This window comes from Lampris incognitus, chromosome 10 (genome assembly GCF_029633865.1).
Source record: "Lampris incognitus isolate fLamInc1 chromosome 10, fLamInc1.hap2, whole genome shotgun sequence".
NCBI classification, from domain to species: Eukaryota; Metazoa; Chordata; class Actinopteri; order Lampriformes; family Lampridae; genus Lampris; species Lampris incognitus.
Window position 1 is genome coordinate 59,480,200 of NC_079220.1, and position 26,762 is coordinate 59,506,961.

Here is a 26,762-nt window from a genome sequence, read left to right on the forward strand (position 1 = left end):
GCGAACATTTTTTTTCAGACTTTTGCCTTTTAATATTGCTCATAGTAATGCATGTTGCACAGTTTTGTGTGGCTAGTAGGGACTGCAGTGTAAGTATGTACCAAAAAAAAAAAAAAATATATAATCCAGTGAGTCAAGTAAATTCTTTATGCGACAGTACAAGCCTGTTTCATGCCATAAGCAATCATCAGCTGTCAAATATACATATACACACACACACACACACACACACATGTATTTATATATATATATATATATATATATATATATATATATATATATATATATATATATATATATAATATTTGTTTGTAGTTATGGTGACACTCTTTCTTATAGAAATTCTACAAAAGATTGTGTTCTTGGGTTCTAACAAGATTATTTTAGAATTTTTCAAGATTTACTGTAACAAGAAGAAAAAAGGTGTTGGTGTGAACATCAAGCGCAATGAGGGTTCAGGTGAAGGATAAAAAATCAAAATGAAGAACAAAAGACAATAGCCACACCCTGAAAAATAAAAAATTCTTAATGTAAACATCAAACTTCAGAAGTCTATGCAACCAAAACATTGCTTTAAATAAGTGTTTACGTTAAGTATGAAGATTTGTTAACATACCATCTGTTCATATCATAGGTAATTAGATCAACACTTTTGTTTTATTATTTTTTATCATCACAGTGGTGCCATCACTATCTCTCCCTTAGAATTTTGTTTGAATGGTAGGCTCGTTTTAAATACGATAGCCTACCTTTTCTTACCCAAGACCTTAAGAAGTCACCGTCTCTCAAGAATGACTGTCATACAGTAATCTATTGACCACTTTGCTCATAGAATCAGAGACAATTTAGGGAGAAAGATGTTTTCTCACTACTCAGTGTTATAGCATTTAAATGTGACACTGTAGTAGGTGGTGCTTGGCTCTGTGAATCCCCAGACCCCCAGCATGCTTGACTTCAGTGTGCAGTAAATGATGGTGGCAGTTGGTGACCCTTGGTTGGGATCACTGGTTGGTGATCCTTAATTTGCTCTACCTCTTTCCTTTCCCCTGCACCTCTATCGGTTCTGTCCTCCTGCGTTGCTTCCCTTATCCCTGCCCCATGCAGCTTCAGCAGACTCTTTAGCTCCTCCTCCTCCAGTACCCCCTCTATAAAGAAGTCAGAGCCCCAGTCCAACGTGAAGTACAACGCTCCGGGAGGCCTGGTGAAGAGGAGCAGCACCTTCTCCCAGTTCCCCACTGAGAAGTCCAAGACCTTTGACTTTCTCAACGAGGAGTAAGTGATGTAGTGCTGTGTTATAGTTGTTCAGTCATAATGACGAAGACTCCCATAGACCTAGACATTTTGAAAAAGCCAGAGAATTTGAAAACTGTGGGGAACATTTATGGACAATATTACATAGCCACAAACCTTGTAAATATTTATTCATAATATTTGTTTTACAAAAGTTTAAATGTTTGACTTCAAGCCAGGCAGCTTGTTAATCTACTTGCCTTTTAAAAAACATAATGAACCTTATCATATATGACCTTATTATGCAAATCCAAGGAGTAGTTGTAGGGAGTAATAAGAAGACCTGTTACATTCAGATGAGTAGGTTTAACAAATACAGTGGCATTCTAACACAGATGCTGCCAAACACTGGTGCTTAAGTGTGTTATACAGTGCATCCGGAAAGTATTCACACCCCTTCACTTTCCCCACATGTTGTTATGTTACAGCCTTATTCCAAAATGGATTAAATTCCTTTTTTTTCTCATCAATCTACACACAATACCCCATAATGACAAAGTGAAAGAGGTTTTGTAGAATTTTTTGCAAATTTATTAAAAATAAAAAACTGAAATATTGCATGTACATAAGTATTCACACCCTTTGCTATGACACTCAAAATTGAGCTCAGGTTCATCCTGTTTCCACTGATCATCCTTGAGATGTTTCTACACCTTGATTGGAGTCCACCTCTAGTAAATTCAACTGATTGGACATGATTTGGAAAGGCACACACCTGTCTATATAAGGTCCCACTGTTGACAGTGCATGTCAGAGCAGAAACCAAGCCATGAAGTCAAAGGAATCGTCTGTGGACGTCCGAGACAGGATTGTATCAAGGCACAGATCTGGGGAAGGGTACCATTTTTTTTTTTACAGCTTTGAAAGTCCCGAAGAGCACAGTGGTCTCCATCATTTGTACATGGAAGAAGTTTGGATCCACCAGAACTCTTCCTAGAGCTGGCCGCACAGCCAAACTGAGCAATCGGGGGAGAAGGGCCTTGGTCAGGGAGGTGACCAAGAACCCGATGGTCACTCTGACAGAGCTCCAGCGTTCCTCTGTGGAGATGGGAGAACCTTCCAGAAGGACAACCATCTCTGCAGCACTCCACCAATCAGGCCTTTATGGTAGAGTGGCCAGACGGAAGCCTCTGCTCAGTAAAAGGCATATGACAGCCCGCTTGGAGTTTGCCAGAAAGCACCTAAAGGACTCTCAGACCATGAGAAACAAGATTCTCTGGTCTGATGAAACCAAGATTGAACTCTTTGGCCTGAATGCCAAATGTCACGTCTGGAGGAAACCAGGCACCTCTCATCACCTTGCTAATACCATCCCTACAGTGAAGCATGGTGGTGGCAGCATCATGCTGTGGGGATGTTCTTCAGCGGCAGGAACTGGGAGACTAGTCAGGATCGAGGGAAAGATGAATGGAGCAAAGTACAGAGAGATCCTTGATGAAAACCTGCTCCAGAGCGCTCAGGACCTCAGACTGGAGCGAAGGTTTACCTTTCAACACGACAACGACCCTAAGCACACAGCCAAGACAACGAAGGAGTGGCTTCGGGACAAGTCTGTGAATGTCCTTGAGTGGCCCAGCCAGAGCCCAGACTTGAACCCCATTGAACATCTCTGGAAAGACCTGAAAATAGCTGTGCAGCAATGCTCCCCATCTAACCTTACAGAGCTGGAGAGGATCTGCAGAGAAGAAGGGGAGAAATACCCCAAATATAGGTGTGCCAAGCTTGTAGCTTCATACCCAAGAAGACTTGAGGCTGTAATCGCTGCCAAGGGGGCCTCAACCAAGTACTGAGTAAAGGCTGTGAATACTTATGTACATGCAATATTTCAGTTTTTTATTTTTAATAAATTTGCAAAAATTTCTACAAAACCTTTTTCGCTTTGTCATTATGGGGTATTGTGTGTAGATTAATGAGAAAAAAAAGGAATTTAATCCATTTTGGAATAAGGCTGTAACATAACAACATGTGGGGAAAGTGAAGGGGTGTGAATACTTTCCGGATGCACTGTATATTGTATGTCATAAATAGTTAAGGAGGGCGGCATGGTGGCGCAGTGGTTAGCGGGGTCGCCTCACAGCAAGAAGGTCCTGGGTTCAAGCCCCCGAGGTAGTCCAACCTTGGGGATTGTCCCGGGTCGTCTTCTGTGTGGCATTTGCATGTTCTCCCCGTGTCTGCGTGGATTTCCTGCGGGTGCTCCGGTTTCCTCCCACAATCCAGACATGTAGGTCAGTGAATCAGCCGTACTAAATTGTCTCTAGGTGTGAATGTGTGTGTGTGTGTGTGTGTGTGTGTGTGTGTGTGGGCCCTGTGATGGACTGGCGGCCTGTCCAGGGTGTCTCCCTGCCTGCCGCCCAGTGACTGCTGGGATAGGCTCCAGCATCCCCATGACCCTGAGTAAGGTAAAGCGGTTTTGAATAATGAAAAAAAAAGAAAATGTGATGGATGTGGTTGGCAGGACACTTGCAGTTAATGGACATCATTAAAGTCTGACTTTAGTGGTAGAGACATTGGATATATTTGTTAAGTTACTCAACTTTTGCATAGATCATAAATTTCCCAAAAGTGGCACATTGGCATCTTGTTTATCAAAGATAAATCCTCACTAAAATGTGTACTTGTTGCACAATGGATAAACATGTCTGCCAGCTGGCATGTGTCATATCACATGATGACTGATCCGGTTGCTCTCTCTTTTCCCCTCTCCAGAATGGACCTGTGCAGCTCCCCATCCCGCAAAGAACAGAAGAGAGCTCAGTACAGACAGGTCAAAGCCCATATGCAAAAGGAGGATGGACGGATCACCGCCCACGGCTGGAGCTTGCCTAACAAATATAAGGTGAGAGAAGGGAAAAGGGTGTGGATCGGGATGGATGGGGATGGGGGGGGTATTAACAAGCAAAGGTAGAAAAATTAACACGATACGGGACAAGAAATTATAATATAAAGCTAAAGTGATGGACCTGCAAATCCATAGAGCCTGGTGCACAGCGCTCGAAGTGGGCACAATGTGTAGTACTGTGGCTTTTACTTGCGCATCGGCACTTTTCACAAGCTGCCGGTACTATTTTCTGCCCTCTCCAATTAGGTTCCCTGGGTGATTCATAATGGGCCTAAATAAACTGCATTACCCAGGGGGTGCCAGGGGCACTCCTGACACTCACATGTTCCCATTCTCGCCTGCCTGCTTTACTCTGTCGGTGTCTAGTCTAAGTAACGTTACATTAACCTTACAATGAGAGCCTGAAGGACAACTGGACAGAGCATGGTGGTGCACAGTTGCTTAGTTTGAGTGACACTAAAAGTAGAAAGAAGAGAAAGTATCAAATTTCGCTGGGAATACTAACGACTAAGGGCATCCCGGCCTGATGACTTCATTGCACCATACACTAAAGTTAGTATATGTAGTCAAATTATTTTTTTACCCCGATAATTGAACTGGTGGTCCCTTTGATTAAATAAGTGTATGTGGTGAACATCAGCTATATCTCCTAGTATCTTTTATTCACTGTAGAAATTCAGAATGTAATAATGATTTACTGATACCTGCCAATACACATACCAACATGTGAATGGGGGGCTCTATAGCCGAATGGTTACAGCGCATACCACATGGCCACGCAGTCGCAATGTCACCGGTTCAATTCCAGCCGTGTGCACCTCTCCACTGCCGCTTGGAACAGAGTCCGGTAAATATAAATGCAATGCGAAATAGCGCCACAAGGAGGTGGCTCTGTCAGGCCAATTTGTGTCCGGGCTGCCAAAATGTGTCCGGCGTCTAACTCAAAATCTAAAAAACCCCCCCAAAAAAACAAAACAATTTGATTTAGTAGATATTCTACAGAAGAATTCAACTGAGTGTTATAAACTCTTGTTTCAGTTTCTTAGAGTAACTAATTTACTTGAGGGTTTTTTTTTTAGGGAGGGGGGTAGCGTAAATAATAGACATTGCGATCCACACTCAATACCAGCTGGTGGCGGTAATGCAGCATTTCATTGTTTGCCAATCGCCAATAAACACGAAGAAGGAAAGAAGACGCGGCAGCAGACGAAGATCACGTGTCTGGGTGACGTCATGGCAATGCAATCGTGACAGCTCGCATTCCTGACATTGCTCTTTTAAAAAAAATACATTTATTTCTGATTTTTCTCCCAATTTAGTGGCCAGTCGATCCTTATTTTAGTTCAAACACCCTCCCTCGTACTGCATGCGTTCGCCAACTGCATCTCTCCGGCCGGCAGTCTCGAAGGAGACGCCTCGCCACTTCCGTGACAAGGTGAATGCAGGCCGAACCACTGCTCCCCCCCCCCCACACACACACAGACATTCATGTGACGAATACAAGCCGACTCCGCCCTCCTCCCTGCCGAAGACAGCGCTGCCCATTACTGCTGCTTCATCGAGTCCGGCCAGCGATATTATGAACCCTACATAGCCCTCGCCAAAATCCCGTACCCTGTCCCAAATCTCGCGAACGGACGCCGGATTTCCGCTGCGTTGCTAAGGAAACAATCAACTATCAACTCGGTGCGAAGCAAAGCTAACGTTAGCTGTGCTCTCCTCTGTTCATGATCCTCATTGCTCATTGAAACTTGAGTAGTTTCGATGTCTGATACTTCATTACTTTTACCCAAGTAGCCTATAGCTTTTCAGCAGGCCTTCTTTATACAACACTGTGCACTATACACTATAGGCCTAGGCTAATAGTAGAAAATGTAAACTTTCTGGTAAATGAAGTGAAAGACATGACTAGGATGTTTGTCTTATGATTTAAGTGTTTGCCCTGAAAACGAAATTAAGCAGGAAGTCTAGATTATTTTTGGTTTTGATTAAAAATAATCAAAATATTAAGTTACATAACTTATGAATCGTCTAAAAAGTGAACCATGGGGTTGAAATTATGATTGTGAGGGAAAGAATAGCCTTAAGTTGACTAACCTAACAATTTTAGGTTACAAGGTCTGCCTCTGCTCCTTGGATACGTTATTGGTATTATAGTAATGTTGATTGTGGATAACTTAGACAGGTTAAATTGTGGGTGTACAGCGTTTCCTTGATGAGCGCTAACCCCATAACAACATATTTTCGCGTTGCTACGGTGGCGCACACGTGACAAAGCCAGAAACGGGATTTTGGCGAGGCCTATGTAGGGTTCATAATATCGCGTCCGGCCATAGTCGGATCTGACGAGTGGGCAACTGCGTCGACACAAAGCCGCTTAGACCACTACACCACCACGGACCCCTGACATTCCTCTCTTGCTGTAGTTCGTAGAGTCGTAACATTGCAGGCAAAAGCAGGTTTAATAGTGTGCTCTTTATAGCTACATCATACAATACATGCGCAGTGTCACCTTTTATATTCAACTTGCAGTTATTTATGTCATAGTATTACAGTTAATACGGTAATGTGCACGACAGTGACGGAAACTGTGAGATGTGTACATGAAAGAGGTTTTACGACAGTAGACTATGCGTGAAAGTCATGTTGCATTCGTGTGAGCTGACCTATTAGCTGAATAAAGTAGACACTTAACCTGCTCCGTTTGACTGGACATTCCGTGATTTACTACATGGTGTCAGAAGCGAGGCATGTATTCACAAAGATAGTGAATTATGGTGAAGTTTAGCCTACCAGAAAACTGTTGCTTTGATAAACCGACGGAATGGACTGACTGGAAGAGACGCTTCGAGAGATTCAGAATGGCGACCAAGCTCCACAAGGAAGATGGTGAAGTATAAGTTAGTTCTCCAATATATGCGATGGAGAGTGAAGCAGAGAATATTTTCAAGTCTTTCACTTCTGCTGAAGCAGCACACGAGAAGGATTACAATATAGTCGTGGATAAATACAACGACACTTTTTCCCTAAACGGAATATAATCCACGAGCGAGCCATTTTCCACCAGCGGGGGCAGCAGCCAGGTGAGGAAGCAGAGGCATTTATCACAGCCCTTTATGAGCTGTCAGAGCCCTTTATGAGCCGTCAGAGCCCTTTATGAGCTGTCAGAGCCCTTTTTGAGCTGTCAGAGCCCTTTATGAGCTATCGGAGCACTGCGAGTTCGGGATGAACAGGGAGGAGAATATTCGTGACCGGATCGTGGTAGGGATTCTAGATAAAGAGCAGACTCGTAGGTTGCAACTCATGAATGATCTCACGCCAGCACAAACAATACAGTCAGTGCGTCAGTCAGAGACCGTTAGCATGCAAATTAGCATGCAAGGGGAAGCTACAAGCGCTGCAGCAGCTGTGCAAGAGGTGCACGCACAGGGCGCGTGGAAGATAAACCCGAAATGGCAACGTAACGCTAAACAGAAAGGAGGCAAAGACTCCAGAAACTCGGAGCGCGGAGGAAAGTGCGGCAGATGTGGGAAAATGCAACACAAAAACCAGGAAAGATGCCCAGCGTTCAAATCAGCATGCAACAAGTGCAACAAAAATGGACTTTGGGAGAGAATGTGTAAGAGCAAATCGGTGAGTGAAGTTAAAAGAGTGATGAGCAGAATGTATACTTTTGGGATCAGTGAATGCAAACTTGAGTGATGAAAAATGGACAGTGCAGCTTCTCATTGGTGCAACACCAGTGGAGTTTGAGATTGATACTGGAGCAGACGCTAGTGTTGTGTGTGAAGAGACTTTCAATATGCTAATTCCAAAGAGAGAGCTAAAGCAGATCAGCATTTCACTATGCAGTCCAGGGGGTCAACTCAATTGTCAAGGGCAATTTCAAGCATGCACCATGTACAAGGGCAAGTCATCCTCATTCCCAGTGTATGTTATTGGAGGGCAGCGTGTCAATAACTTACTCAGCCGTTCCACTGCAACAGAGATGGGCCTTGTGAAGCGAGTCGAGGAGGTCCATAATGCATTTGGAGAGCATGGCACTCTCAAGACAGAGCCTGTAAAGATACAGTTAAAGGACAATGCCACACCATACGCAGTGAACACAGTACACAGGGTCCCAATACCGCTAATGCACAAGGTTAGAGAGGAGCTGTGCCGGATGGAGGAGAACGGCATTATAGAGGAGGTAACAGAGCCGACAGATTGGTGTGCCCCTATGGTGCCTATCCTGAAAAGGTCTGGAAAAGTGTGAATATGCGTGGATCTAAAGAAACTGAATGAACAGGTCAAGAGAGAGAGATTCATCTTACCTAAACCGGAGGAGATCATAGCCAAGCTGAGCGGAGCAATGGTGTTCTCCAGCCTCGACGCAGCCTCGGGATTTTTCCAGATCCCTTTGCACAGCGACAGCGCCAGGCTGACGACGTTCATAACTCCATTCACCAGGTACTGTTTCCGATGCTTACCGTTTGGAATAACGAGCGCACCAGAGATATTTCAAAGAAAAATGAAAGCGACACTGCATGGCCTATAGGGGGCAGCTGTGTACATGGACGACATAGTCGTGTACAGAAGGGACATGGAAGAACATGACCTTTGGCTTCAGAAAGTCCTGGAGAGAGTCGAGTCCGCTGGACTTAAGCTCAACAAGGAAAAGTGTGTGCTGAGGCAGAAACAGCTTCACTTCCTGGGACATGTGATCGATGCCGCTGGCGTGCGACCAGATCCAGCCAAAGTGGAGGCTATCCAAGAGCTTACCACACCAAAGAATGTGCAGGACCTGAAACGAGTCCTTGGCATGGTGAACTATCTTGGTAAATACGTGCAAACCCTATCCACAGTGGGCCAGCCACTGTATGAACTGCTAAGGGCCAAGACAGCATGGACCTGGGGGCCAGCACAACAGACAGCGTTTGAGAGGCTTAAAGAGCTCCTGATGACATCACCTGTGTTGACATTCTACAACGTCAACAAACCCACTGCAGTCTCAGCTGATGCAAGTAGCTATGGGATTGGTGGCGTGCTACTGCAGCTCCATGGGGAAGACTGGAAGCCAGTAGCATACTGCTCCAGGAGATTGACTGATGCGGAAACCAAACACGCGCAGATCGAAAAAGAGTGTTTGGTGTGTGTCTGGGCCTGTGAGCGGTTTGAAAAATACCTCTATGGCCTCGACAGTTTCAAACTAGTGACAGACCACAAGCCCTTGGCCCCACTAATGAACAGCAAGGACTTAGACAATGTTCCACTACGGTGACAGAGACTTCTTATGCGGCTCATGAGGTTTAAACCCATAGCTGAGTATGCACCTGGAAAGACACTCGTTGTGGCAGACACACTGTCAAGGAGCCCTGTGCGCCACACGGAGAACGAGAGGGACACACACTCAGATGTGGAGTGCTACATGGCAGCTGTCATTGAGAACATGCCTGCTACTCCACAGAAGCTGGCCAGCATCAGAACAGCCACAGCAGCGGATGAGACGCTACAGACGGTAATCAGACACATCAGGTCAGGGTGGCCTGAACATGTGAGTGAAGTCCCAGGTAACATAAGAGAGTATTTTCCAATGAAAAGTGACCTTTCAGAGTATAAGGGAGTGGTTACTAGGGGATGTCGAATAGTGATACCTGAGAAATTGAGGGCAGACATTCTTTTTTATATATATATATACATTTATTTCTGATTTTTCCCTTTTTTCTCCCAATTTAGTGGCCATTCGATCCCTATTTTAATTCAAACACCCACCCTCGTATTGCATGCGTTCGCCAACTGCATCTCTCCGGCCGGCAGTCTCGAAGGAGACCGCCTCCCCACTTTCGTGACAAGGCGACTCCAGGCCGAACCATTGTTTTTTCCAACACACACAGAGACGCATTCACGTGACGAACACAAGCCAACTCCGCCCCCCTCCCGAAGACAGCGTTGCCAATGATTGCTGCTTCATTGAGTCCGGCCATAGTCGGATCTGACGAGACCGGGGCGCGAATCCCGCTCCCCAGTGAGCAACTGCATCGACACAAAGCCGATGCTTAGACCGCTACACCACCGCGGACCCTGGGCAGACATTCTTGATAGTATTCATGATGGACATCAGGGCCTCACAAAATGTCAGGAGAGGGCAAACGCCTCTGTCTGGTGACTGGGCATTTCCTCACAGATAAAACACAAGGTCTCGTCACATCGGTGTTGCTGTGAGTCAAGAAGAGCACAGCAAAAGGAGCCATTGATCTCTACTCCGCTCCCTGACAGGCCATGGAAGCGTATAGCTCTGGACCTGTGTGAGTGCAACAAACAGAACTATTTAGTTATCTCAGACTACTTCTCTAGATACAAAGAGATTCTACACATGACAACAACAACCAGTGCTCAACTCGCTCTGAAGCTAAAAGCAACATGTGCCCGGTACGGCGTACCGGATGTTGTCGTGAGTGACAATGGGCCACAGTTCTCGAGTGCCAAGTTTCAAGACCTAGCTCGTGAGCTCGATTTTAAACATATCACCTTGAGCCCGCACAAGTAAATGGTCACGCTGAAAGGACCGTGCAGATTGCAAAGAGAATCCTGTAACAGAAGGACCCTCTCATTGCACTCGTGTTACAGGTCGACTCCGTGCAGCACCACGGGAGCCAGCCCAGCTGAGCTCCTAATGGGCCGGAAGATCAGGACGACGCTCCCTACCCTCGAGAGAAACCTGCAACCTAGATGGCCTAATTTGCAACTGATCAAGCAGAAAGACAAGGCTGAAAAGAAGAAGCAAGCCTTCTATTATAACCAACGTCATGGGGTGAGATCCACTGCAGCCAGGTGGTCATGTTCTCACCAAGCTGGACCACCAGAAATCCTGGACAACTCCTGCAGTAGTGACCAGTGAGAGTGTCACACCACGCTCTTACCTCATTCAGACACAGCAGGGTGGAACGTTCCGGCGCAACCGTTGCCATCTCCAGGTGATGCCTGCTCTAGAGTCAGCTGGGAGCATAGCACCTGTCTCACCTGTTTGCAAGGATGCCAGTCGAGAGCCCTACGACACAGTTGGGACAGGGGACTGGTCCACACACCCCCAGTGTCAGCATACATGCTGGTACAGAGAAACTTCCACAGACCAGGTCTGGACGGGTCATTAAACCAGTTGTTAGACTGGACTTGTGAGTGACTGTGTTCTCACATCTCATGGCCTTTGGGGGGGATATACATTTATGAAAATAGGGGGGAAGAAAAGGGTGAAAAAAAGAGTTGCAGATGGTAAACTATATAACTAAAGAGTTATTTGGAAATGTCAAAAGAGTTCCAGAGGGTAATAGGTTGTGAAATGTTAAACTGAATGTTGAAGCCTTATTGTTGCTCTCAGTGTGGTAAGAGTTTTATTGATGCTACAGAAGAATAGCACTGTTTACATAATGTTTAACATAATGTTCTATTTGTTTACTTTGAAAGGTGAAAGAAAAACTAAAGGGGGAGATGTCACAGTATTACAGTTAACAGTTAACTGTGAGATGCGGCTGTACATGAAAGGGGTTTTACGACAGTAGACTATGCGTGGAAGTTGTGTCGCATACATGTGAGCTGTCTTCTTAGCTGAATAAAGTGGACACTTCACCTGCTCCGTTTGACTGGACATTCTGTGATTTATTACAGTTTATATTAAGATGTGTTTTTCGAAAAGCACAAAAAAGCATACTGTTTGGCAAAAGTTCATCTACTGGTTGATCACTGTAGCGTGGATGAGTTTTTCAATAAAGATGTTTGATAAACCTATTTTCCATTAAAATGAAACGTCCAGTATTTGCTATTATATGTTTGTTGACATCAATGACAGGTGAGCTAGATAGCGAGCAAGCCCAAAAAAGGGTCACGAAATTTTATTTTAATCAACCGGAATGCGGGCTGTCACGATCGCATTGCGATGACGTCACCCGGACACATTTTGGCAGCCCGGACACAAGTTGGCCTGACAGCTCGTCCTCTTGTTTGTTTTGTGACGCACTAGAGTAGAGCCGTTCTCACTGCTGCTTCGACCGACGTCCCCAAGAACGAGCTGTCACCCTAACAAGCCGGTGAAGGTTATGATTTGTATGTTTTACCGTTCATGTATGATCGGTGAACATAGTGCCGTGGAGCCCTGGCATTGTATGGTCAGCGTGTATACAATAGAATAAAGTAGCAGTGTGGAAATCCCCATCTCGTTGTCCGTCGACTCTCTGAGCTAATCAGAGGCTATCCCGAGGCTCTTGCCAACTAGCCACATGCTGCTAGCGCTCTCCACCTACACCAGCCCAATGTTACACACTGTCTAATATAAAAGGTAAAAATACTAAGAAAAATATAGCCGCAAGCGGCGATTAACAGGGTTCGAGTAATATTGCAGCTGACAATTTTGCAGGCGGGAATTGGCGGGAATGGCTGTGTTAGATTCGGGAGCTTTCAAGGAATCGGAGGAGGAAATAATTTCTCAAAAATTCCATACGGAGCCCGAGATATGACCCAAAACGCCCCCATATGTCAGATCTGTTTCATATTTGGTACATGGCTTCTATGTGCCACAAAAAATAAGCCTGTCAGTTTTCATGAAGATCGGCCATTCACACTAGCAAATATTAGCTACTGAAATTTGATTGGCTGTTTGGCTGCCATTTTGGTAATCCAGCCAATTGGCACTTTTGGCAATGTAGCCAAACGGGTCCGCGTATAAGTATACCAAATTTCAGATTTTTAGTTCGAGCGGTTTTTGAGATATTGACGTGTCAGTTATAGCGCTCCCTATGGACAAAATGTCACCAAAGTTGGCTTGCTTCCAAAGAATGTTGTTTTGATTGTGCGTGACAAGTTTCGTGAAGTTTGGACAACCACATCGCTAGATATAGGCAATACAATCACGATGGGCCACACCTTAAATTTTGATTGACATGTAGCTTCGAAGTGGAAGGACATATCACAATTCTTTTAACAACTTTCTATCTACATTGTGTGGAGATGATGCACACCAAATGTCGTGCGAATCGGATGAACAGCCTCCGACGAGTTCATTTTACCTGCACTTCCGGTGTTTTGAAAATGGCGGGAGATTTGGCGGGCGGAAATTGAGGCGAATGGGTGCGTCGGATACGGGAGCTTCAAATTAGACGTAAAAACAATTTCTCAAAAATTCCACACACAGCCCGAGATATGTCCCAAAATGTAAATGCGCTTATTGTGGCGCCCTGCAGAAACAACAACATCAACAATAATAATAATAGTAATAATAATGATAATCCATCAATAAAGAAGCTGCACAGTTCAAGAAAGAGCTTGATGTCCCAGAAACCCCACCAACAGAAAGTGAGGCAACTACCATCTACACCAAACGAGTGAAGCAGCAATAAAACACCATGGCCAGCAGCAACTGCAAACACCTGGGAGGACAAAGCAATGCACAGGAAGTACCCAAAAAGAATGAAAGACGCAGATGTGGACCAACCAAAGACACACCAGTGGCTGAGGAGCACCGGGCTGAAAGCAGAGACGGACGGAGGGCCTGATAATCGCTGCACAAGACCAGAGCCTGGCAACCAGATCCTGTCACCATCGCGTCATCAAAGATGGAACCGACCCAGAATGCAGAATCTGTGGAATGTACCAAGAAACCATCGACCACATTGTGTCAGGTTGCTCGGAACTGGCAAAGACCGAGTACATGTACTGGCACTGGAAGATCTGCAGGAGTTACAAGACCAAGACCACTGAGAGTGGTACGAACAGCAGCCAAAAACGGTCACTGAGAACAATGACGTCACCATCCTCTGGGCCACGCCCATCCACCCTGACAGAGAGATAAAAGCCAACAAGCCCGACATCGTTATCAAGGACAGGAAGCAAAAGAGGTGCATGATCATCGACACGGCAACAACTCCCGAAAAAACACACCACAGTGAAAGTCACAGAGAAGTTGACCAAGTACAAAGACCTGCAGACTGAAATCAACAGGATGTGGGGCATGAAGCCCGAAACAGCACCAGTGGTCATCGGAGCTCTAGGACCCATGAAGAAGGGAATGGAAAAGTTCACCAACCGTATCCCAGGCAACATCAACATCAGCGCAGTCCAGAAGATCGGCCCTACTCAGAACAGCCCACATATTACCACGAGTACTGTCAATCAAGTGACATCTGCCCCATACCGCCTCAGGTCCATAGTTTGGACCCGGCTCTACGGGATGTAAAACAGGAAACACGAAAGAAATCATAATAATAATAACAATAATAACTACAACAATTATAATAACAATAATAATAATAACTAGACCTGCAAGCAGGTATTAACGGGGTCCAAGCCCCCATGTATGTAATTCGGATCTGGCTGTCTGTAGGAGCCACGCTAGTTGAACTGTTTGATTATTAGATGGATGCAAGTCTCAGTCTTAAAGAGCGACGGTGGTCATAAAGCTGTCCGTCAAGATGGTGTATGAGTATGGTTGTGACTATAGCGTACAACTATTGATAATCTATGAAGTCAACAAAGGATTATATTATTGATGAAACTGGAACGGTTTATTAACATCGTGTGATTTGGGCTCAAAGAAAACCAAAATATTTGTCTAAAAGAATATAACGACATTTACGGATAACGTGGGGAAAAAATGAGTAGTATTAGGCTATATATACTTTTCAATAATATTGAGTGTTAAGTATTGAATAATACTGTTACTGTGAACAAGATCCGCCACCTTGAACCAATAGCATAATTGCTGCTAAAGAGCTGCATGTTGTCCCTTATACTTTAAACGCTTATAACACAAAAATCGTTGGGGATAAAAATCTGAAAACATTCACACACCATCCTGGTAGTGTCACGTGACCTATCAAATATTTTGGAATAGTTTGATCAAATATTTTTGAAAATAAGAAATATTACGTATATTGTACACTGTATAAGCATATATTGTACAATGCTGTGGATGCCTTGTTTGACCGATTAGAACGCCCTTTGGACCACTTGATATGTTCATTCTCCAGAATGTCTGTGGTGATTTTGGTAGCAATTGAATGAATCTGTGCAGAAATATTCATGTTTTATGATTTTTCATATTTAGAAAAATATAGTGACGGACTTCTGAATTGACCATATGTTGCAGTGTAGCAAAGTTTTGGCATCACTTACTGGATCTGCTCACAACATCTCAGCTCTGTAGGATGTACAGGTGATTTTTGGGAAATTTTGGGGCATTTTTGAAGTTTCGCAGGTGAAATTTACATTTTTGTCGTAAGCCACGCCTACTTTTTTTAAATCATGACCAAATCACATGTATCAACTCCATTATGATCCTAGATTGTGCACCCCAAATTTCATCCAAATCCATGGTGCCAATTATGAGATATAAACTTCTCCAATATATAGCGCCCCGTACTGGACAAATGAAACGCACTTCATGGGTTAGGATCTTTTGACAATACGTGACATACGTCTAAAATTTCAAGTTGATATGAAAATGCATTGATGGGTTATGGCACCGTCATGGAAAATCACCGTTTTTCAGTCAAGGTTCATTGACCTGTCAAATCAAAACCGAGCAACGGATCAAAATTCTTTCAATAACTTTTTGCCTTGAGTGACTGTAGATGATGTGTGCCAAGTTTCGTGTAAATCGAACGCACGGCCTAGGAGGAGTTCGAAAAAGTAGTTTTGGCTATTTTCGCAAATTTGCGAAATAAAATGACAGGCAGAAATGGGCGTGGCCTATACCACGTGATTCAGCTATGCTCAGTGAGTCTGTGCATGTAACGTTTTTGAATGTCCGATGTACGGTTTGGGAGTTACGTGCCAAAACGCGTTGACCTTCAAAATAACGCCACCAACTGGTTGACGTGTCATTTTTTGCATCTGGGGTAAGTACGAAGTTCTGTACCAGCCCTCCAAAGGGTTTTGTAGAATCTGTTACGGTGTAGGCTGCAGCACCACTTTTACCGACGGAAAACAAATAAATAGACGTATGAGCAGAAACAACAGGGTTCCCAGCCCCTGGGGCTGGGAGCCCTAATAATAACGATAACCCTTAGATAAAAAACAATAGGGTTCCCACAGCTATCGTTGCTTGGACCCCTAATAAGAATCTATAAAACCCCATGTGAATTAGGGGAGTACTGGCGCTTGTTTTTTCCACTTCAGGGACTGCACAAGATAATTTTGTTCCCCTGTGTGTGTTGCGTGTGTTGCGTGTGTGTTGTTTTGCTCTGACAGGTGGCTAATGGAGGTCAGACAGAGAATAAAATGAACCTACCTGTACCGGTTTACCTGAGACCTCTGGATCAGAAAGATGCTTCTATGAAGGTACAGAAATGAACACACACACACACGTCTGCTATGTAGTGAGCTTTCTGTTTACTCTGCCTGTTTTGATTTTATTTTTAATGTAGGTCAGGTGAATCGCCCGTACTAAATTGTCTCAAGGTGTGTGTGTATGTGTGTGTGTGTGTGTGTGTGTGTGATGGCCTGGCAGCCTGTCCAGGGCATCTCCCCGCCTGCTGTCCAATGACTGCTGGGATAGGCTCCAGCATCCCGTGACCCTGAGAGCAGGACAAGCAGTTGGGATAATGGATGGATGGATGGATGAACATGAATGACAACACATTGCTAGATATTATTGCACCGTTTCATAACTTCTTCCTTACTGTCTGCCAGCTGTGGTGTGCTGCAGGAGTTAACCTGTCCGGGGGGAGGACATATGAGCCATCTGAGAGCACTAAACAGAGTAAAGGCTCCCAGGGCAGCCTGGACCAACTGGACCAAGACAGCAAGGTATGAAAGGAGTCAAAGTGAATGACCTTACCATTGCTGTAACCAAAACGGCACAGTTATCTAATTAAGACACAGCCTGCATCTGCTTTTTCCAAATAATGTGGCATGTGAACCCCAAGGGGAATGTACCAAGACTTTATTGGTATTAAAAAAAAGTCTTATATACTCCAGCTGTATGTATACACAAAAATTGTAGTGAAGCAAAACTCATCACCGAAATGTTTGTACTGCATCTTCTGCTTGGAGACGATATAAAATACCCCACACTGACGGCAAGACGCCCTGCCAGGGATCACACTGCTGAAGAGCTGGTCTGTCCTATAATCACACTGACAGCAAGACGCCCTGCCAGGGATCACACTGTAGAACAATTGATCTGTCCTGTAATCACACTGAGAGCAAGACGCCCTGCCAGGGATCACACTGCTGAAGAGCTGGTCTGTCCTATAATCACACTGACAGCAAGACGCCCTGCCAGGGATCACACTGTAGAACAATTGATCTGTCCTGTAATCACACTGAGAGCAAGACGCCCTGCCAGGGATCACACTGCTGAAGAGCTGGTCTGTCCTGTAATCACACTGAGAGCAAGACGCCCTGCCAGGGATCACACTGCTGAAGAGCTGATCTGTCCTGTAATCACACTGACAGCAAGACGCCCTGCCAGGGATCACACTGTAGAAGAGCTGGTCTGTCCTGTAATCACACTGACAGCAAGACGCCCTGCCAGGGATCACATTGCTGAAGAGCTGGTCTGTCCTGTAATCACACTGACGGCAAGACGCCCTGCCAGGGATCACATTGCTGAAGAGCTGGTCTGTCCTGTAATCACACTGACAGCAAGACACCCTGCCAGGCATCACACTGTAGAAGAGCTGGTCTGTCCTGTAATCACACTGACAGCAAGACGCCCTGCCAGGGATCACACTGTAGAGGAACTGATCTGCCCTGTAATCACACTGACAGCAAGACGCCCTGCCAGGGATCACACTGCAGAGGAACTGATCTGCCCTGTAATCACACTGACAGCAAGATGCCCTGCCAGGGATCACACTGCAGAGGAACTGATCTGCCCTGTAATCACACTGACAGCAAGACGCCCTGCCAGGGATCACACTGCAGAAGAGCTGATCTGTCCTGTAATCACACTGACAGCAAGACACCCTGTCAGGGATCACATTGCTGAAGAGCTGGTCTGTCCTGTAATCACACTGACAGCAAGACACCCTGTCAGGGATCACACTGTAGAAGAGCTGGTCTGTCCTGTAATCACACTGACAGCAAGATGCCCTGCCAGGGATCACACTGCAGAGGAACTGATCTGCCCTGTAATCACACTGACAGCAAGACGCCCTGCCAGGGATCACACTGCAGAAGAGCTGATCTGTCCTGTAATCACACTGACAGCAAGACACCCTGTCAGGGATCACATTGCTGAAGAGCTGGTCTGTCCTGTAATCACACTGACAGCAAGACACCCTGTCAGGGATCACACTGTAGAAGAGCTGGTCTGTCCTGTAATCACACTGACAGCAAGATGCCCTGCCAGGGATCACACTGCAGAAGAGCTGGTCTATCCTGTAATCACACTGACAGCAAGACGCCCTGCCAGGGATCACACTGCTGAAGAGCTGATCTGTCCTGTAATCACATTGACAGCAAGACGCCCTGCCAGGGATCACACTGTAGAAGAGCTGGTCTGTCCTGTAATCACACTGACAGCAAGACACCCTGCCAGGGATCACACTGTAGAAGAGCTGATCTGTCCTGTAATCACATTGACAGCAAGACGCCCTGCCAGGGATCACACTGTAGAAGAGCTGATCTGTCCTGTAATCACACTGACAGCAAGACGCCCTGCCAGGGATCACACTGCAGAACAATTGATCTGTCCTGTAATCACACTGACAGCAAGACGCCCTGCCAGGGATCACACTGCAGAACAATTGATCTGTCCTGTAATCACACTGACAGCAAGACGCCCTGCCAGGGATCACACTGCAGAAGAGCTGGTCTGTCCTGTAATCACACTGACAGCAAGACGCCCTGCCAGGGATTACACTGCAGAAGAGCTGGTCTGTCCTGTAATCACACTGACAGCAAGACGCCCTGCCAGGGATCACACTGTAGAAGAGCTCGTCTGTCCTGTAATCACACTGACAGCAAGACGCCCTGCCAGGGATCACACTGTAGAAGAGCTGGTCTGTCCTGTAATCACACTGACAGCAAGACGCCCTGCCAGGGATTACACTGCAGAAGAGCTGGTCTGTCCTGTAATCACACTGACAGCAAGACGCCCTGCCAGGGATCACACTGTAGAAGAGCTGATCTGTCCTGTAATCACACTGACAGCAAGACGCCCTGCCAGGGATCACACTGTAGAAGAGCTGGTCTGTCCTGTAATCACACTGACAGCAAGACGCCCTGCCAGGGATCACACTGCAGAAGAGCTGGTCTGTCCTGTAATCACACTGACAGCAAGACGCCCTGCCAGGGATCACACTGCAGAAGAGCTGGTCTGTCCTGTAATCACACTGACAGCAAGACGCCCTGCCAGGGATCACACTGCAGAACAATTGATCTGTCCTGTAATCACACTGACAGCAAGACGCCCTGCCAGGGATCACACTGCAGAAGAGCTGGTCTGTCCTGTAATCACACTGACAGCAAGACACCCTGCCAGGCATCACACTGCAGAAGAGCTGGTCTGTCCTGTAATCACACTGACAGCAAGACGCCCTGCCAGGGATCACACTACAGAACAATTGATCTGTCCTGTAATCACACTGACAGCAAGACGCCCTGCCAGGGATCACACTGTAGAAGAGCTCGTCTGTCCTGTAATCACACTGACAGCAAGACGCCCTGCCAGGGATCACACTGTAGAAGAGCTGGTCTGTCCTGTAATCACACTGACAGCAAGACCTCCTGCCAGGGATCACACTGTAGAAGAGCTGGTCTGTCCTGTAATCACACTGACAGCAAGACGCCCTGCCAGGGATCACACTGTAGAAGAGCTGGTCTGTCCTGTAATCACACTGACAGCAAGACCTCCTGCCAGGGATCACACTGTAGAAGAGCTGGTCTGTCCTGTAATCACACTGAGAGCAAGACGCCCTGCCAGGGATCACACTGCTGAAGAGCTGGTCTGTCCTGTAATCACACTGAGAGCAAGACGCCCTGCCAGGGATCACACTGCTGAAGAGCTGATCTGTCCTGTAATCACACTGACAGCAAGACGCCCTGCCAGGGATCACACTGTAGAAGAGCTGGTCTGTCCTGTAATCACACTGACAGCAAGACGCCCTGCCAGGGATCACATTGCTGAAGAGCTGGTCTGTCCTGTAATCACACTGACGGCAAGACGCCCTGCCAGGGATCACATTGCTGAAGAGCTGGTCTGTCCTGTAATCACACTGACAGCAAGACACCCTGCCAGGCATCACACTGTAGAAGAGCTGGTCTGTCCTGTAATCACACTGACAGCAAGACGCCCTGCCAGGGATCACACTGTAGAGGAACTGATCTGCCCTGTAATCACACTGACAGCAAGACGCCCTGCCAGGGATCACACTGCAGAGGAACTGATCTGCCCTGTAATCACACTGACAGCAAGATGCCCTGCCAGGGATCACACTGCAGAGGAACTGATCTGCCCTGTAATCACACTGACAGCAAGACGCCCTGCCAGGGATCACACTGCAGAAGAGCTGATCTGTCCTGTAATCACACTGACAGCAAGACACCCTGTCAGGGATCACATTGCTGAAGAGCTGGTCTGTCCTGTAATCACACTGACAGCAAGACACCCTGTCAGGGATCACACTGTAGAAGAGCTGGTCTGTCCTGTAATCACACTGACAGCAAGATGCCCTGCCAGGGATCACACTGCAGAAGAGCTGGTCTATCCTGTAATCACACTGACAGCAAGACGCCCTGCCAGGGATCACACTGCTGAAGAGCTGATCTGTCCTGTAATCACATTGACAGCAAGACGCCCTGCCAGGGATCACACTGTAGAAGAGCTGGTCTGTCCTGTAATCACACTGACAGCAAGACACCCTGCCAGGGATCACACTGTAGAAGAGCTGATCTGTCCTGTAATCACATTGACAGCAAGACGCCCTGCCAGGGATCACACTGTAGAAGAGCTGATCTGTCCTGTAATCACACTGACAGCAAGACGCCCTGCCAGGGATCACACTGCAGAACAATTGATCTGTCCTGTAATCACACTGACAGCAAGACGCCCTGCCAGGGATCACACTGCAGAACAATTGATCTGTCCTGTAATCACACTGACAGCAAGACGCCCTGCCAGGGATCACACTGCAGAAGAGCTGGTCTGTCCTGTAATCACACTGACAGCAAGACGCCCTGCCAGGGATTACACTGCAGAAGAGCTGGTCTGTCCTGTAATCACACTGACAGCAAGACGCCCTGCCAGGGATCACACTGTAGAAGAGCTCGTCTGTCCTGTAATCACACTGACAGCAAGACGCCCTGCCAGGGATCACACTGCAGAAGAGCTGGTCTGTCCTGTAATCACACTGACAGCAAGACGCCCTGCCAGGGATCACACTGCAGAAGAGCTGGTCTGTCCTGTAATCACACTGACAGCAAGACGCCCTGCCAGGGATCACACTGCAGAACAATTGATCTGTCCTGTAATCACACTGACAGCAAGACGCCCTGCCAGGGATCACACTGCAGAAGAGCTGGTCTGTCCTGTAATCACACTGACAGCAAGACACCCTGCCAGGCATCACACTGCAGAAGAGCTGGTCTGTCCTGTAATCACACTGACAGCAAGACGCCCTGCCAGGGATTACACTGCAGAAGAGCTGGTCTGTCCTGTAATCACACTGACAGCAAGACGCCCTGCCAGGGATCACACTGTAGAAGAGCTCGTCTGTCCTGTAATCACACTGACAGCAAGACGCCCTGCCAGGGATCACACTGTAGAAGAGCTGGTCTGTCCTGTAATCACACTGACAGCAAGACCTCCTGCCAGGGATCACACTGTAGAAGAGCTGGTCTGTCCTGTAATCACACTGACAGCAAGACGCCCTGCCAGGGATCACACTGTAGAAGAGCTGGTCTGTCCTGTAATCACACTGACAGCAAGACCTCCTGCCAGGGATCACACTGTAGAAGAGCTGGTCTATCCTGTAATCACACTGACAGCAAGACGCCCTGCCAGGGATCACACTGCAGAAGAGCTGGTCTGTCCTGTAATCACACTGACAGCAAGACCTCCTGCCAGGGATCACACTGTAGAAGAGCTGGTCTATCCTGTAATCACACTGACAGCAAGACGCCCTGCCAGGGATCACACTGCAGAAGAGCTGGTCTATCCTTTAATCACACTGACAGCAAGACCTCCTGCCAGGGATCACACTGCTGAAGAGCTGATCTATCCTGTAATCACACTGACAGCAAGACCTCCTGCCAGGGATCACACTGCAGAAGAGCTGATCTGTCCTGTAATCACACTGACAGCAAGACGCCCTGCCAGGGATCACACTGTAGAAGAGCTGGTCTGTCCTGTAATCACACTGACAGCAAGACGCCCTGCCAGGGATCACACTGTAGAAGAGCTGGTCTGTCCTGTAATCACACTGACAGCAAGACGCTCTGGAAAACAGCTGGGCAGTATCATGGGCAGACGTATCGGGAAGCAGGAACCCTTCATTTGTCATTTCACCTTATGTACTTGCACACATGAAGTGAAATGAAATGCCATTTCCCCCAGCCCACAGCAGTGCAACACACAGACAAAAACACATCCAACAACTACAAGAACACACATATTCACACTAACACACAAACCCAAACCCAAAAAAAGAAAAGAAAAAAATCACTGTCCAAGGGAACGAATGCCAGCCAGGTTGACTGTCAGAACCGCCGATCTGCATGGGCTAGCAGTTAGCCTAGCCTGCCCAGATTACACTTCCTGTCAGACCGCCCTCTGTGTTTCCTCCTCGGGCGCAGCACCAGGCAGGGGCCGTGGTCCCTGTGGCAACCGAACAAAGCAGACCAAGCTCTCCCAGCTGATCCAGCACCAGCCCTCCCAGACAGACACCCTCAACACACATCAAAAACACCACAGTCAACCTCAGGTGAGGCCGCCGCCAGACCGCCCTCGGTGTTATCGGAACTGCCGGTCTGCATGGACTAGCAGTTAGCTTAGCCTGCCCCGCTTCCGCGTCCTGTCAGACCACCCTCGTTGTTACCTCCTCAGGTGCAGCTCTGGGCAAGGCCACAGTCCCTAGGTGCACAGCGCAGCAGACCAGGCTCTCCAGCCGATTTGGCACCAGCTCTCCCAGCCAACGAACAAAGACAAAAATGTAGACACAGACGTGGACAAAGACACTGCATCGACGGTCTGGGTGAGGCCGCCACAAATGTGAATTATTGCCACCATCTTCCCACACCGGAAGCTAAGAATGCATTCTTATGATAAATGAATTCTGTGCTAAGAATGGACACATGGTTAAAGAAAACAACAACAAAAAAGTCAGTCGCCCTCACTTGAGAAACATACCATTTGCAGGATGACCCACGGTGAGAGGATTTTTGTAAGTTTGGTCCTTTAGCTAAGGTGTATTTTACCCGTTGTATGATGACACGTGGAGGTAGTGAATGAAACTGACCAGCTTCTTTGAGCTGAAAGAGGAACTAAATGTGTTCTCCATTGATCCTCCTTTCATGTCATCTTGACTCACTAGATAGTGGTGAGCAGCAATGACTTATGCCAGAACTGCCTCTCTGCTCAGCAACATGAAGTCAAAATACAGACACGGGCTGTGTGTGGGTAGTCAGTAGTTTATAAAGCCTGTATTACAACCTCTAAGTTACATGAGTATCTGATGCCCACTTTTGTAGTAGGTGATTTTTCTTTGCAGGGCTGAGAGGGCCCCCATTGGGTATTTTCTATCACTGTACAATTTTGGAAACCACTGGCCTACATCCTATTGTTTGGTGCAGTAATGGATTGTCTTGTATTTTCCGACGATCTCACCTGTCAGCTCTGTTGAGAAGCTGTCATGTTAGCCAGCATCAGAATGCAAAATGCTGACGCTTAACTTGAGCCTGATGACTTTAATCAAAAGAAGTACCAGAGTCAGTTCATCCAGACACAAAGTTTAGTGGGAGAAACATTTAACCCATCGGCTGTAGGTATCCCCAACCTTATAAACAATACAGCTGCATCAGGACCAAAACCGGTGCTGGGCTTTATATGCCAATGCTGTGACCATTAATGAGATTTAGAATGGCTACGTGTACTGTTCACAGAGGATTGGGGAATAGCTGCAATCACAGCGTTGTAAGATGGAGACAGATGTACGCTTAGTCGGCGTCTGGGTGGCGTGGCGGTCTACTCCGTTACCTACCAACACGGAATTGCCAGTTCGAATCCCCGTGTTACCTCCGGCTTGATCAGGTGTCCCTACAGACACAGTTGGCCGTGTCTGTGGGTGGGAAGCCGGATGTGGGTATGTGTCCTGGTCGCTGCACTAGCACCTCCTCTGGTCGGTCGGGGTGTCTGTTCGGGGGGGAGGGGGAACTGGGGGGAATAGCGTGATCCTCCCACGTGCTACGTCCCCCTGGTGAAACTCCTCACTGTCAGGTGAAAAGAAGCGGCTGGTGACTCCACATGTATTGGAGGAGATATGTGGTAATCTGCAGCCCTCCTCGGATCAGCAGAGGAAGTGGAGCAGAGACTGGGACGGCTCAGAAGAGTGGGGTAATTGGACGGGTATAGTTGGGGAGAAAAGGGGGGGGAGTAAAAGAAAGATGTATTCTTAGTCCCCTCCTCGGTTCAGGGATGGTCGTTCCCTATTCACATAGATGGCCTCTTTGACTCCCTGTTCAAGCCAGCGTTCCTCCCTATCAAGGATGTGCACATGCTCGTCTTTGAAAGAACTGCCACTGGCCTGTAGGTGGGTGTCAACCACAGAGTCCTGGTCTGACAAGGTAGTTCTTCTGTGTTGTGCCATCCTCTTAGCCTGAGTGAGGAATGTTCCCCCACTAAGGTTGTGTCCAGGTGAACTGATTCAGCTTTCTGGGATTTCCTTACCTAGATTACTGAGCATATGTCAAGACACTACAACAAGTATACTGTCTCAACGCATCTTGTATTCATAATGTAAAACATGGGTCACGTGATGCAAACGTGTCCATAACAACTGCTGCGTTCATTGGATAATGAGATGCGACATTTTCTTTTTTTTGTAAAGTAAATTTAATAAGCAAACAGTTGGCTATATACCACTGATATAGGCTTTTGACTGTTGTTTGAGCATTGTGAAGAGCAGGCTGCGTGCACCAGCTTTGGTGTTAGACACTGAGGAGCCACAAGAGGGGGATGTAGTTAAACCACCTACTGCCTCCATAGTGTGAGATCCTCCATCATTTTGTAGTTGATTGGTTTTCTTAGAAAATATAGTCAGTGTCATCTGCTTCTGTCTAAAAAAGTTGAGCTCTTCTCAGCTTTGATGAGCACTCTGTAAAGCGTAGTTTCCAAAGAATGTTGTGAACATGCCCTTCCGTTTGTTCACTGTCAGAATATTGTGAACATGCCCTTCCGTTTGTTCACTGTCAATGTGAAGCCCTCTTAAGATTAATTCTGATTTAGCACCACGCAAAATCGCTTGACTTTTCCTCTGGTACCTGTAAAGTGAAGTAATCTGTTACCAACTTCGACATAATGAGGCAGTTGGCTTACTGTTTTCAGGAGAAAGGGGAGCAGGAGAAAGAGAGGGAGCTGATCCATCATGAGGAGATATCTAACAGGATGTGGGTGTGCACCAGCACCCACTCCTCCACCAAGGTGATGGTGCTGGATGCCAGCCAGCCCTCTGATCTACTCGACAGCTTCTATGCCTGCAACACCCACATCCTTTGCATCGCCAGTGTGCCAGGTGTGTTAAGTGCTTAGAGTGGCTGTCTTTGTGCACATCTCTGTGTGGGCGAGTGAGAGAACAGGTAGTGGTGGTTTTCCTTTTCTTTGGCTTGGTTATTAAAAGGTTGCTTATTTTTTCCACCTTGTGTGTTTTTATTTCTGATTCTGACAAAACACAAAAAAGAAACTGACTTTTTTTTCTCCTCAAGGTGTGTTAGAGACTGACTACCCCGCAGGTGAGGAGGTTCCCCAGGACCTGGAGGCCAGCCAGGGTGATCGGGTGTCTTTAGCTGGGAGTGTAGCCAGTGTTGGCTCCACAGGCAGTGACGGTGCCATGGCTGCAGAGGGAACCACCGCTATTCCCCAGACGGCCAGTCCAGGGATCGGCGACCAGCCAGCTGAGCACAACGCTGCCCCGGGATCAGGTGATGCCCTGTATGTCTTGATGCTGCTCAATAATCCAGGTACGAAAATCAAAGGAGGTTGAATCAGTTCATCTGGACACAACGTTTATTGAGAGAAACGTTTCATCACTCATCTAAGTGCCCTCTTCAGTCTCAGCTGACTGCAGGTGTCCCCACCCTTAGGTTTTCACTCTAGCTACATTGGTCCAATGAAATAACGGCCACGCATCATACAGATGTCTTTTGAAGATTTATTTTATATATCTCTCTCTATCATCAGCAGACACCATGAAAACTACAAGAAAATAAAGGACGTATAAGACATACATCTCTCATTCCATTTAAAGTCTCTCAAGCTAGTGTCCGTTGATCAACAGGCCCAAACGTTAGCACAACAGAAATACAATGAAATCCAATAAAATAGCTGAAAACACATCACACTGTCCATGTAAAGCCACATCAACAACATTATACACAAATATAAAACACATAAAGGACAATTACCGTGTGCGCCTCTTGAACCACGTGTAGAATAAAGTTGTTTTTG

The 26,762-nt window shown here is 46.7% G+C and overlaps 1 protein-coding gene across 3 annotated transcripts in view; it reads left to right on the top strand.

Annotated features, from left to right (window-relative positions):
* Positions 1–26,762, top strand: part of spag9a (sperm associated antigen 9a) — a 112,974-nt gene that overhangs the window by 58,363 nt on the left and 27,849 nt on the right. For 2 of the 3 annotated variants that reach the window (XM_056287509.1, XM_056287511.1), the window contains 6 exons: positions 1,105–1,272; positions 3,997–4,126; positions 16,346–16,435; positions 16,787–16,903; positions 25,644–25,830; positions 26,021–26,236. In XM_056287509.1, the coding sequence (XP_056143484.1) occupies positions 1,105–1,272; positions 3,997–4,126; positions 16,346–16,435; positions 16,787–16,903; positions 25,644–25,830; positions 26,021–26,236 (908 nt within the window). The remainder of the gene's footprint in view (positions 1–1,104; positions 1,273–3,996; positions 4,127–16,345; positions 16,436–16,786; positions 16,904–25,643; positions 25,831–26,020; positions 26,237–26,762) is intronic. The other variant, XM_056287510.1, reaches the window with a different exon arrangement.